The sequence below is a fragment of the Sinohyriopsis cumingii genome, chromosome 17 (genome assembly GCF_028554795.1).
Source record: "Sinohyriopsis cumingii isolate HCF-2022 chromosome 17, ASM2855479v2, whole genome shotgun sequence".
NCBI classification, from domain to species: Eukaryota; Metazoa; Mollusca; class Bivalvia; order Unionida; family Unionidae; genus Sinohyriopsis; species Sinohyriopsis cumingii.
This window is the reverse complement of record NC_142977.1, coordinates 102,671,741-102,686,434: the sequence shown is the minus strand read 5'-3', so window position 1 is coordinate 102,686,434 and position 14,694 is coordinate 102,671,741. Positions and strand designations below refer to the sequence as shown.

Here is a 14,694-nt window from a genome sequence, read left to right as displayed (position 1 = left end):
GTAGTTTCAGTACTGTGGCAAGGGCGATATGCAGATTGTACATTACTAAAAAGAGATTTAGATGAGATACAAGCTGGGATAGAACAACCTTTTCTAAGATTTTTGATATGAATGGGAGATTAGAAACTGGGCGGTAGTTCTTTAAATTGTTATGGGCTAGTGTTGGTTTCTTCAGCAGAGGCTTTACAATGGCAGTTTTGAAAAATGATGGGAATTCCCTGGATGAGAGAGAGGTATTAATAACATCAGTTAGTGAAGGCAATACTGGATCTAAGCACTCAAGCAGCAGTGATATTGGAATTGGATCAAGTTCACATGACTTTGGTGCACTCTTCATCAGGATGGTACGTACAAAATCCATAGAGACAGGTTCAAATGCTGCTAATGGTTGCCGCTCAAATTCTGTTGCCCAACTGTATGGTGACGACGAGTCAGTTGAAATTGTGGTGTCAAGGTTATCTCTAATGGTTTGCACTTTGTCATGGAAGAAATTTGCAAACATGTCTGGAAGGTCGACTGGAGAGAAGGTAGTTGGAAGTGGTGTTGATTTGTTCCTTGACATTAGCTTGTTAGTATCTGATGCATTATCACTGATTTACTAGATAGTACCTGATACATTATCACAAAATTGGTCACATTTTCACAAAGTATATTACCAAACAGAAAGTTTGTTTTATTCAGAGTAGTGACATCCTTTTTGCTTTTTTAATATGCACATGAAGATTAAGGTGGCCATGTTTATAATATTGTCATAACAATATGGCAGGCATATAGTACAATATTTCTTCTTTTGATGATTAATATGTAATTTGATTATTTCCTTTGTAGGGGGTCCCTGGTCAGCATTTGAAAATAAGTGGCATTTGAAGGATGAGTATAAAGATAAGAATATGCATAGAAGAAAACAGCTATCAGAAAGGTACTAAAACATCATTGACTATGCATGGCATTACTTGAATGTGCACTTGTTGATTTGAAATTTATCAAGAATTCAAATATTATCAAAATCACCTTGTGTTAGTAACTGTATTTTTAGACGATAGCATAAGGTTCTCCTTGAATATGTTCCCAGATTACATTAATATTTGCAGAAACACAGCTATCTCTCGATTCCAGCAATTGTGAAAAAGACAACACTTCCACTTTTACTGTGTAATGCATAGACAAAGGGAAGAAACTCCTACCCATTACCTCCCTGACTATGAGCACGATGCTGTGGTTCTTTACCTGGTTTTAGCTTTCACTAGATGCAATTAATATTGTATCCTGTGCTTCTCAGATCCAAATAATATCCACAAAGTTTTTAATCATCTTTTGGTGAAGTTGGTATAGGATTGATTATAAGGGTATTGAGAATATGTTGCAGTTATTACTTCTTGAACTTGTTAATATTTATGTGGATGCTTTTAACAGCTGTGGACTTCATATTTTTTCAGACCTAGTGCTCCAACAGTGTTGTGGGTGCCCATTGTTGTATATTTTTGCACAAGCTGCCTTATAATTCTCACCTTTTAAGAGGCAAGTCTTGGTTTTTGCATATGTGTATACTTTCAGGTTGTTAGTTTCTGAATGTTTGGTCATATTTATCTTCATGGGAAAGTGATACTTGTTGATGACCAGGTGCATTAAATGCAGGAGATGCAAAGCCATAGTGCAAACACATGATACCTGCCTAGCGTGTTCCAAATGTCCTTCAGTTACAACATGCAGTATTTGTGCATTGTTGTTGGAAGGTGCCTGGTGTACCATGCTGAGAAGGAGTGTAAAAAACATAGATGCGTCAAGTCCAGAGTGATGGAATATGATATGCAGAGTTTACATCCTAAAGCATTATCACTGGTGCCAGCTAAGTTGGGGATATAGTGGTTACCCTTGAAAGTGATGTTAACAATGCCATCTGCAACCATTCCATTGGGACAACTTGAGAGAGAAGAACAAAGGGTTGTGTCGTTGCCAGCCCTGCTTTCTTCACAGCCATTGATGGAGTTATGAACAAGACTACTAGTGAAAGCGGCAATGACACAGTTGATAATTTCAGGTAAATTTGATCCCATCATATTTCACAATTTTCTAATGATGGCTTGGAGTTTTCAGGAGACTGTCCTTCCTTTATTATACAGCCCAGTGGGTGTCTACTGCATATATGAGCAAGGCCTAAGGGCCTGTAAGTCAACACACATGGAGTATATTTCAGATTTAGATGATACATTTTGACAGCCATTCAGGCCATACACTACCATTCTGGCTGCTGATTGGATGGCCATGCAGATTCATGGCGGGTCATGAATCTGTCAATTCATCAAGTTGTGCTGTATGCCTGCTGACCACGCCATGATTCATTGAGTTATTTGGGGATCTGGCTAGACAACCCATCCATTTCACTGCATCTACCAGTCAGGCAACAACTGACCAGCTGATAACTATGCTATTAGTCTAGTCATTAAATGAACCAAAGGCGCAGCACACCATCCAGCCATCTGTCCAGCTAACTTCCTGGAAATACAAGACAACCTGCATTCATGCCCAGCCACTGATGCAATTCTTGATGACATACCCATTGGGGAGGTATAAGGACTTACACAGTGATGTTGACATTGCCATGTCCCTGCCCCTGGGAAAGTTCTACACTGATGTAGACACAATGCCTGAGGAGAACAACCCCAGCTGTGAATCAGGCGGTAACCTTGAAGACTTACCATGCTCTGATTTTACAGTGGAGTAGATGGAGTTTAGCTGCAAGGTTCAAAGCAGTTGTGGAGGAGACCTGTTGGGTTTTGCTAATTCTGAGTGACTGGCCCTGCCAGTGATAATCCAAGCCTATAAAGCCAGGGCCTTGGTAGACTTGGGCCATCTTTCTGTCTCCTGCCTTCATCAGCAAAGATGAAGGAAATTTGTGACTGCCTGGCACAAAATATGGGATCTTTGCAACTCCAAGGCTTTCTTTTTGGAAAGCCAGTTACCAGCATCTTTTTCATCATGGTGGTACCATTCCCACTCATAAAACATTTAGCACTGAGCTGCCATCCTTGTATAATAATATTGCAGGAGTGATTATATCCAAACCCACTGTTCTGTAAGGTGGATAAGAATGTCCTACATGCCATGTCCAAATTAGTACAGAACATGGGCATGACTTTGATCTGGTTTCTCTATCAGTTTTTTTGACTGGGTGAAAACAAGAGGTAGCGACCATGCTTGGGAGTCCATGGCATGGATTGCCAATGTTATTAACAGAGCAGCACACTATATAATGTGGTTAGAGCATCCGCCTTAGATGCGGGAGGTTGTGTCCTTGAACCCCGGCCTAGCCATACAAATGGTACTAACAGATCCCTCGCTTGGCACTTGGCATTAAGAGGTTAATGTTGGGACTGGTTGGCCTGGTGTCTGTATAATGTGACTGGTTGGAATATCATGCTACATGTCTGTGGCATGATGCCCCAGTGCTAGACATCACTATAAACTGCCACACTGCAGACATCATAGCGATATGCCTGATTTTAAAAATAAAAGCTATATTAAAAATCCAAATCAAACACACACACACATACACACACTATATATAATAACAAATGCCTTGACAGCTTCAGCAACTCTTGATATGGTAAGACAAGACACATGTCTGTGCTAAAAACCCATCTCTCCTTAGCTCTCCAATTGGCACCCATTGGCATACCTTTGCTGTTTGGCAGGATAATAGGGAGTTGAGGAAGCAAGCAGCCTTCACCAGCTTTCAGACTGATCTAGTCTCAACTGCCAAGGAGAGATGCATCCTAGTTTGGGACTCTCTGTGCTGATGTGCACAAAAGAATAACCAACTGCCTAGATATCATCTGCCCAGGTAACTCGTGAACCCACTTGTCACACAGGTTGGGAATGGATCACATTTTTTTAAACTAGAAAATACCCCCAAAAGTAACCCCTATTTGTTGAATTTAAAGAAGAAAATCGCAGTCAAAATTGGTAATAGTATCTACCTTTATATATTGCTTGTTTTATTATTAAAAGCTGTTGTTAGTACCTGGAAATTTGAATAAAAATCAAATTATCATCTTGTAATAACAAGTCATATGCTTCGTTAAATTTTCTTTCCATTTTTAGTACACTATAAATAAAAATATTCAATGAAAATTTCACTAATGCCTGGCAACACTTTAATAAAATAATACAAAATAAATAAGTTTTGTAAAGCGAAATTCATGTCTAATATACCCTCTTGTATTCAAAAATGTCAATCTACCATCACAGCTTTGTCCACAATCATTTCTGTGAGAACCTAGTTTAGTGCCAACCATGTTTTGGTCTCCAGCTTGCAGAAGTATTCATTGTTTTGATGCACTTAATTAAATACAGACCAGCTTTGTATTATCATGATAATTGCATCGTTTGTATCAAATCAAGTAAAGGAAAGGAAAAAAACGTTAACAGATATCTCAATCCAGCAATGTCAGGTCAACTCGTTTCAGTTGATTAATCATACACTAACATAAATATTATTATGTAAATAATTTAACTACCTTAAATTAGCCTACTTATTAAAAAAAATGTGAGTTCAGAGTTTGTAGTGAACTTAAAATTCCTGAATAGCAATTCAGTAAGTTAAAAGTAAGCAACTGCGTTAGAAAATGCTACTTATTGACAGTTATTCCCAACGTAGTTATAAAATGAGTATTCAGTCACTGAATAGCCCCATGTACCCCCTGGGTTTTCTTGATGTCCATCAGTGATGGCAACCCCTACTTAGTATTTTGAGGGTCCTTCAGTAATTCGTTCCCATGCTTACAGTGCATTCTCTGTTTTTTGGACCCTGTTGTGCACAGTTTATAAAGGGAGAGATATATAATGGTCCAAATCAGACATATCCCTGACAGGCTAAATTTTCTGGCCAATTTATTATCAAGAAGGGGCCAGACCCTTCATACAGAATGGTCCATTCATGTGCCAATCTTTCAGAGGATTTGCACACTGTGGGGGTGTCCCTGACCCAGAACCCTGGACCATAGATTCACCTTCACTTGGTGCCTGACAGTGCCTCATACGGTGAAGGAAGATATTACCACACAAGCTGTTGTATCATGACTTAAGTGTACATTCAGTGTACTTAAGAGATCTGGGATGTATCATGACTTAAGTGTACATTCAGTGTACTTGAGAGATCTAGGATGTATCATGACTTAAGTGTACATTTGGTGTACTTAAGAGATCAGGGATGCATCATGACTTTAGTGTACATTCGGTGTACTTAAGAGATCTGGGATGCATCATGACTTTAGTGTACATTCGGTGTACTTAAGAGATCTGGGATGCATCATGAACATCAGAGCCTAATGTGCAAATAGAACATTGCAATCTGAGATATAATAGAAGACATTGGCTGGCAGGCACAGTCAGTTACAGAATGGTGCTTTTGCTGGATTTGTCTGGAATCTTTACTCAGTAAGGAGAGTCCTTTGAGTCTGTATGTGTGTGATTTGGATTATTAATGTAGCTTTAACAATATTCCAGTTATATCATTACAATGTCTGCAGTATGGCAGTTTATGGTGATGTTTAGCAATGGGGCCTCAAAGGGTAACCATGATAGGGGTAGGGTGCTCTGCACTATTCTTCTAACAATAATGTGACTAGGGAAAATATGCTACTTAAGTATGTTGTTCAGGAATACTTGCCTGATTACATTTAATATTAAACCACTTACAACCAGCCCACAAATGTGAGCATCCTTGTAGATGTATCGTTCAAGCTAAAACTAAGTAAACAATTATAGACACCTAGTGGTGGTCAGGGAGGTAATGGGTAGGAGTTTCTTCCCTTTGTCTATATGTATGATAGACATTAAAGATTAAACTTTAATCTTTTATACAGTTCCTGGATTTGAGAGTTAGTGGAGCTTCTTCCAAATGATAATGTGATCAGGTAAGTATTCTCAGAGAATTTACTTAAAATTTGCTGTTTCCCAGACTGGATGATCTGGCTGGATTTTGGTGGCAAGATCATTGTTCTACATTAGTGGGTGCTGCAAAAAAAACATGTTCACATACAGTTAACTTTGGGAAGCTTTAATGCCTCATTACCAATAGTATACCCCTTGTCTGTACATCCATTTGTCAAGTGAACTTCTGTGTTTAGGTCTTGTTCTCAGGTACCAGGATGGACATTCATTTTTCGTGCACACATTTATTATTTCATGTTTTAAAATGAAGTACCCAAGTATATGAATTATGCAGATAATTACAGCTTTGGTCAGTGCTGGACACATTTACATAATGGGTATGCTCTTTTCAGGCAGTTGTGACATGGCTGTAACAGTAATTTTGGGCCATGGAAAAATGCAGTTTGGATACTGTGTTGGAAAGAGAACAATTCTTGAAAATTTTAGAAAGTTTCTTATTGCATTTTATTGTCTCAGATTCCCATTTTAATGCTGGTGAATTACTCAGTTTCCAAAAGTAAAACCACTATTATTGTTCTCTAAAATGCTTGACTCCTATAAAATTGCTCTAGTGGTCGAGTGGTTAGACCATTCGCTCGGTAATGGGAGGTTGTTGGTTCGATCCCCGGCTGAGTCATACCAAAGACTTATAAAAATGGTACTGACAACTGCCTCACTTGGTGCTCAGCATTAAGAGGTTAGTGTTAGGACTGGTCTGCCTGGTGTCAGGATAATGTGACTGGGTGGGACATCACGCTATATGTCTGCGGCATGATGCCCCAGTGCTAGACATCACTATAAACTGCCACACTGCAGATATCGTAGCGATATGACTGAAAAATTGTTAAAGCTACATTAAAAATCCAAGTCACACAGGTCACACACACATGACTCCTATAGTCTTACAAATAATTTGTCAAGATGGACTCATTAGCACTTGACGAGTGGATGTTAGTCACATAGTCATAAAATGCATTTAACTTTTGACCAGCGGATCTTAGTCACATAGTCCTACAAAACAATTAGCTCTTGACCAGTGGATTTTGGTCATATAGTCCTAAAACACAATTAGCTCTTGACCAGTGGATCTCAGCCACATAGTCCTAAAACACAATTAGCTCTTGACCAGTGGAGTTTGGTCACATAGTCCTAAAACACAATTAGCTCTTGACCAGTGGATCTCAGCCACAGTCCTAAAACACAATTAGCTCTTGACCAGTGGATTTTGGTCACATAGTCCTACAACACAATTAGCTTTTGACCAGTGGATTTTGGTCACATAGTCCTACAACACAATTAGCTCCTGACCAGTGGATCTTAGTCACATAGTCCTAAAACACAATTAGCTCTTGACCAGCAGAGGTTAGTCATTGTAAAACACAAACTATTGAACTTTTGAGCAGCAGATGTTAGCCACAGTCATATAACACAATTAGCTCTTGACCAGCAGATCTTAGTCACTTAGTTGTAAAACTTGTACTTATTATCATTTGAGCAGCACTTGTTAGTCACATAGTAATAAAACATGATTATCTCTTGATCAATCAGTCATAAAACAAGTAATATATTGATCTTCATGTAAAAAGTATATTGTTGAATTTCGATTTATGGCTTCTGGTTGTTTCAGGTGATTAGTTGCAGATTTGTTGCAATCAGTTTTAACAGGAATTGTGATTAGTTCTGATATGACATAAAAAATATATTTCACATTTTGTTTCTTTTCAGGCTAGCTCAGAAAATTCTATGGCTTGGATTAGCAAATCTCGCTCTCAGCCCACTGATATTTTTGTGGCAGATATTGTACTTCTTTTTCCGATATGCTGAGGTAATACTCAAAGATCATTACATTTATGTTATCTCTAATCCTTTTCCAGTGAACTATTTTGATTCTTTTTTAAAATGGATGAAATGTTGTAATTGTGGCTTTATTTTATTTGTAATTGTTTATATGAACCATAAAAACATTAGATTATAAATTTATATACCAAAGCTTACAAAAAAATAAGTGTAACACCATGAGTGCTGGATTGTGGATTTTCAAAAAAAAATTGTCTTTTGTCTCCAAAATCTTGACCCCTGTGGGGTGCACTCTTTATTTTTTTTTGGGACAAATTATTTAATCCCCTTGGTGCATGTCTGTTATAAAATTATGTGAAACATAATTCGGAAACTTGTAAATGCCAACTTTGAAAGCATGGATGAATATGAATGACTATAGGAGTGGCCTGTTTATTACCTTATCCTTTTTAGGAAGTATTGAATGACAGTAGGAGTGGCCTGTTTATTACCTTATCCATCTTAGGTAGTATTGAATGATGATGGGGGTGGCCTGTTTTTGACTTTATCCTTTTTAGAAAGTATTTTAATCAACTGATGCTATAGAACTCCTAGTAGCTATAAACATCAGCATGTTGTTTTCCTGTGAGAGTTTGTGATAATTTATTAAAAAACTGGTACCCTGAAATTTTAGCAAAAAGTCAAATTTGAATAGACACAAAAACAAAAAACCAGTCAGTTGCTAAAATTCTTTAGTAGAGGTTTATGCAAAATTCATGAATACTCAACAGTTTCTTGAGCACTTGATAAGATTTCTGCTGCACTATTGTAACTGTCCACCAAGAATGATGGTCAAAGTGCAGATGACAAAATAGGTTATATGATGGCAGAATCTTTGAAACAGATTTGACTTTTTGATGTTTTAAAAAATAATATAACTGAGTAAATTAAACCAAAATAATATTTTTCCACAAAAAATGTTATTATTGATCAATCAAGTACAAAACCCAGTTCTAGTTCACAACATTGACCTAGTGCAGAATCTGACAAAATAGACCAATCAGAACCCAATACTACCAGAAAGTATCGTAGATAAAATTTCCTTGGTTTAAAGCAAATTTACATTTTAAGATCTTTCTATACATTTTTTTTGTTTTTGTGAAATTTTGTCAGTTCCCAGGATTTGGGATTCAAGGTACAACACTGAAAAAAGTGCACTAAAATAGACTTCTTTTTATTAAAGCAAGATATAATATTTTCAATACTGAAATTTATATTTGTAGTTAATGTTATTGTTAATGCTAGTGAGTTCAGTAGCATCTAAATGATCAAACCTTAATAATTTATTGTCATTACCATTTTATGTAAATATGTTCATAATAATAATTAACGAAAGTTGATTGCATATCTTATCCTCTTGGTCCACCACCACCACCACCACCATCCTAGTGTCCACTCATTATTTCCATTCATAACAGTTCAAGTTTGTTAACTTGCTTCCCCCACACACCCACAAGCAAAACAGCAATGGACTGACAAAGTTTTTGCCATGTTCATTTTATGCCATATAATTGAAAGCTTTTATGACTTCAGCATTATTTACTGTCATTCCAGTTAGTGAAAAATAAACCAGCAATTCTCGGAGCAAGAAGATGGTAAGATTCACATTTAAAACAATACTTAAAGGTCAAATATGTAGAAAATATATTAAAAAAATGTAAATTTTTCCTGCTTTTTGTAGGATATTATGTGTTGACTAAAAATCTGATTCCCTGGTAAAAAAAATTCTCCAATCAAAATCCTGTAATTGTTTAAAAAATTTAATGAAGAGTTCCAAAACTACCAATTGAATTTCCTCCCTTCTCTGGGCACAGCTGGCTGTTATGTGTGACATTATTGTAGAACAAGCCAACCAGCCAGTAATATAGAAGTATATAGATTGCATGGCTCTGCAGTATATAGCCACAAATTGTGATAAAAACAAAAGAAAGGGTTGTTTTCCTTTTTCTTCCATTTCTAAATGAAGAGAGGTGAATGAAATGGCAATTTTCCTAACAAAATGTCAAACCTGGAAATATGTTGAATAGCTTTCTGTGTAGGCTATACTGCTTAATTAAAAAAAATATATTTGTTGCATTTTTTAAATCATGATACAAGTGATCATACCATCACAAATGATAATTAAAAGTTGAAAAAAGATTTGGATATTAATTTTGTAATCATGAGGGGGAAATTGGAGTGTACGTTAGCAAGATAGAGAGAGAAGACAAGTAGAAACAAGTTATCTCTTTAATAGGGGTAGAGAAATTTGACCCACATACTCATATTGTTATTAAGTGTTTGCCTTATGGATTTATGATGGAGAAATAAGAGTAGCAAATATCAAATAGAACATGGAAAAATATTATCTCAGAAAATAACTTTTAGCAAACAATATGGACATGATTTTTCTATTTCCTTTGTAATACATGTATAGAAGTTAGAAAATATGCTGAAACTGTTTTACTGTATTTAAATGTATAGTATTTTCCAGATTTATGCCATTAATTGTCATAATTTGTTTTCTTTTTTTCTGATCCGTTTTAATTTCCAAAATTTCACCAGGATTACCATTTATTTCATGGCCTGTCACAAATTCTCTTCATATTAGCACTTTCACACACATAACAATGGCAGGTAAGAGCTGCATCAACTTTTGTGAGGGCAATACTTTTAAAATGTAGTTATTTGTAAACATTGTAATAGAAATTCATATTTGAAAATGGGGTTTTCAAGTAAGGAAGAAATAAAAAGTTTAAGCAGATATCTTAGTCCATATTTGACCTGTAAGTATTTTTGTAACATTTTCATTATTCTGCTGTGTGTGTGTGTCTATTTGAAAACCTGTTTTGATATCATTTGATTTATATGAGGAGTAAGTTCATGTAAACATTTGTTGACTGACAAGAACTGCTTTTGTACAGTTGAGCATCCGCTAAGAAGTATGTTTTTGTGCCACACCATCATTATGGTTCGGGCTGCATGGTGTTGCCATTGTGAGTCCACTCATCTGGTCAAGTTGTGATTTTGAGTGACTGAGGTGGGCCAGTCATATTTGTAGACTATGTTTGTGAGAAATGAGATATAGTACATACCTTTCCAGCAGCAGTGGCAGCAGCAACAGTTTATTGAGGTTTGGGTTCAAGATTTAATTGGCAGATATTTTCTAAACGCTTTCATAGGTTCTTATCTTACCTGGCATTAAGCATTTTGATGCTAAGACAATTCATTTGCAGTATAGTCATTCTCTCCTTTGACCTTGAGGTCAATGTCACGGTCATAGAAAATATGCATTGAGGTTTTGATTCAGGTTTTTTCATTGGCTTGTATTTCCTGAACCCCTTGAAGGATTTTGTTCATACTTGGGATGAGCCATTATGAAGCTAAAACAATTGATTTGATGATGTATATGTTCACCCCTTTCACTTTGGGGTCAAGGTCAGTGTCATAGAAAATGTACAATAATGTTTTGGTTCTGGTTTATTCATTTTAAACCTCTGATGGTTTTCTTTTGTATTTGGAATGAATCATTATGAAGCTAAGACAATTCATTTGGTGACATGCATGCATGCCCCTTTGACTTTAGGAACAAAGTCACAGTCAGAGAACAGTTATGCATAGGTTTTGGTGGTGTGTTTTCATTTGCTAATGTTTTCTTAACCCTTTCATAGATTTTGATCATTATCAAACATAAGACAATTCATTCAGTGACAATCTTGCTTGTCCCAATTCCTTATATATCTTAAACTTCTTGATGGATTTTGTTCATAATTGGGATGAGTCATTATGAAGTTAGGAAAATTCATTCTGTGAGATGCATGTGCAATGTTTTGACCTTAATGTCATGATCACTTTTTACAGCCACGTCATTCTTGCTTTGGTGAAGACATTCAATTGGCTAATGTAATGGACTTGTAAAAGTTATATGAAAACTATTTCTTTATAGTTTAGATGGTATTTTGTACCAATTAATAAGTAAACATTGTAATTTACAAAATTTTGCTAAACTGTTGTGTTCAAGCTTTGTCCTAATTTCCCAGCACCAGAACTGCGTGGGTTTGAGTCTCAGGCTCAGCCAATGTGGGTACATGAGAAAGCTATCCAGTAGCTCCTGTGGGTCATTGGTTCTTTCTGAGGTTTTCATGGGCTCTTTCTCAACTATGTTTACTGGCTGTCATATATAGCCTAACTTGTACTAAGAAAATGGCATTAAACCCCATAACAACAACAACCAACACCACAACATTATAATGCATGGTATATAATAGAATACAATGTTAGATGTGCATATTTGTGAATATTTAGTTTATATTCTTGACATTATTACATTATATTTTCAATTTTTGCTCAGATGTTTTCTTGTTTAATTGCAGGAGTAACTATGCAAGGCAATACCTGCGACATTACAATGAGCTTGATCATGAGTTTGATGCCAGGTCAGATAAAGCTGGAATCGATTTAGTCATTGTTTGAATATATAGTCATTACTTAAAATTCATCATCAAAAATGAAAAAGTTTTAGCTGAAGAGGGAGGGGTTACACCATTGTGTAGCTAGTAGATCTAATATTACAAGGAAACCATGTCTTTATATTTCAAAAAAAATGCATCAGTGAATGGGGTGGGGTTTTTGTAAACAAAGGGAGGCAACTAAAAATATTTAAACGGGTTACCCCTAATAGTATTTCCTTTGGACATTGTTAGATTCATGGGAATAGTTCAAACAGTAGTAGAAAAGCATTTAAAAGATCACATTAATTTCTCACCTTATGTTTCAAATATCAGTATAAATTACTGACATAAAAAGAATGGAAAAATTGTCAAAAATACAAAGATTATTTTGAGCAATTAATTTATGATATTAAAAAGGACCCTGAATAGCACTATCTCAAGAGTTCTTCCATTTTATCTTGTGTAAATTAGGATCACTTCATTACCTCAACCTATGAGTATTCTCAATATTTTGATGTTTGATTTGTGAAGAATATGTTGCAAATGCATTCCTCAGTGCTGCTGAAGTCATGCTGGGGTCATTATCATTACCATGTCATCCCTCAGTTATAGGATAAATTTGAAAAATGTTAGCATTACTCTTCTGTATGGAAGCCTGTACAACAGAGAGCAGTGAAATTGGCAACTATGTTAGTATTGAGCATTTCTATGTTATTTATATTAATGAATTATTAAAAAATAATATGTACTTTTCAAAAGGTCTTCTAGATCCTGTTTGTGGTATCTACCATGAAACTGTGTTTTTATTAGCACATTTTCCTATCACTAGATTGTTTCTAGGAAAACGTTTAAGGAACCATTTGAATAATACAAACCTATGTGGAAAAGGACAGTAAACAGATTGTTTTAAAACTTTCTCAAAAGTATGATAATGGCTAAAATTTAAAGATATTTAAATTTGTCCTGCATCCATGGATGGTTGTCTTTTTCCATAGACTTTGGCTTTTTCTTAGATGCCTTGGAGGGATTTCTGACCTTCCATGTGTATAGCTTAGTGTTCATTTTCTTTTGCCAGCTGTTAGTTTTTATTACTAATAGTTGTAAAATACTTTATGATCTTACTAAAATTAGTAGCAACATTTAGTAATAAATTGATGGTCACATTTATATTTCAAGGGATGCAACTCAAATTGAGGTAACATGTTTATACTGTACCATAGTTGTCTCCCGTGGGTATTAAACTAATTTTTCAAACAACAGAATATTTATTTAAGTGGAGGTCACCATAGTAATAACTCCATTAATGTTTCAGATCTTAATAAAAATTTTCCCAGTGACATGTATAAAAAAGGAAAGCAAAATATTGTAAAGATTATTTAGAGCAGTATATTTTCAGTACCTGTAATATAAAGGACCCTGAATATCTGTTTCTCTTGAGTCATCATCTTCCATCTGACCTATGTAAATCACTTTAACCCTTAAGTATATTTATTACTTTGTTAGTTCTTTTTCTAATAAAGGCATTATTGAAATTAACAGACATTTAGGTTTAGATGCTACCCATCAACATTTGAAATTTTTCTTTTCTGCATCATTTGATGGTTATACATTTCAAGAAATTTTTTAGTTTCATTTGGTGATTATGTGACAGTTTTTGTAAATGTCATGTTCAATTAATTTTTCAGGATGAGTAGAGGCTACAACGCAGCTAGTATGTACGTCAGCATCTTCACATCTCCTTTCCTAACCATCATAGCAAAGTGAGTACAGTCGCCTACAATATAAATTATCTTTATTCCTTCCTTGACTCCTTCCTACATTTACCATCAATAATTTCTTCTTGTTGTGCATTAAAAACTCACATTATGTTAAGAGAACATTCGCTTCCACACAAATCCCATTACCAAGCTAATAAGATGTTAACCATGCCTTTTGGCTTGTTGTAGCAAGTCATCTGCTTGCTGAAACATATGTCAGATGGGATTGGCAGCAAATTTCATCACTTGTCAGTTACTTTTTTCACTTATGATGTCTGGTCAGCATGCTGTCACAAGAGTCTTTGCAAATACCATATATTTTCTTGCTGTATTTTGTGCTATCATCATCGTAGACAAAAAACGTTGCACTTGTCTTGATTGATGCATGCCTTAATGTTCACTGGTACTTGATGTTCATTTCAGTACTGGACCTTGTGAGGTACAGACCCTGAAGCAGGTCATGTGACCAAATCTGCATTTTGTTTGCATTTCACTTTTTTTGTATTGGAAATACTTTCAGAATTAATTTCATTTGCATTCCATTTTATGTTCCATTTGAACTATCATCATTTTACATTCAGGTGTTGCATTGATCATTTCCATCCATGGGTTCTTTCTTGATTTTTTTTTTGCTCTTTTGAAATAAAATGAAAACTAAAGTCAAATTTTTATTTTTTGACAGTATACTTTACTCATGAACCCCTGGAGATTTTTGTCATTTTCACCTGAAATGGGAATAG

The 14,694-nt window shown here is 35.5% G+C and overlaps 1 protein-coding gene across 3 annotated transcripts in view; it reads left to right on the top strand.

The window, feature by feature from the left end:
• LOC149779574 (autophagy-related protein 9A-like) overlaps positions 1 to 14,694 on the top strand; it is a 96,571-nt gene that overhangs the window by 38,825 nt on the left and 43,052 nt on the right. For all 3 annotated transcript variants that reach the window (XM_089940316.1, XM_089940318.1, XM_089940317.1), the window contains 5 exons: positions 829 to 919; positions 7,657 to 7,756; positions 9,322 to 9,362; positions 12,120 to 12,182; positions 13,883 to 13,957. In XM_089940316.1, the coding sequence (XP_089796442.1) occupies positions 829 to 919; positions 7,657 to 7,756; positions 9,322 to 9,362; positions 12,120 to 12,182; positions 13,883 to 13,957 (370 nt within the window). The remainder of the gene's footprint in view (positions 1 to 828; positions 920 to 7,656; positions 7,757 to 9,321; positions 9,363 to 12,119; positions 12,183 to 13,882; positions 13,958 to 14,694) is intronic.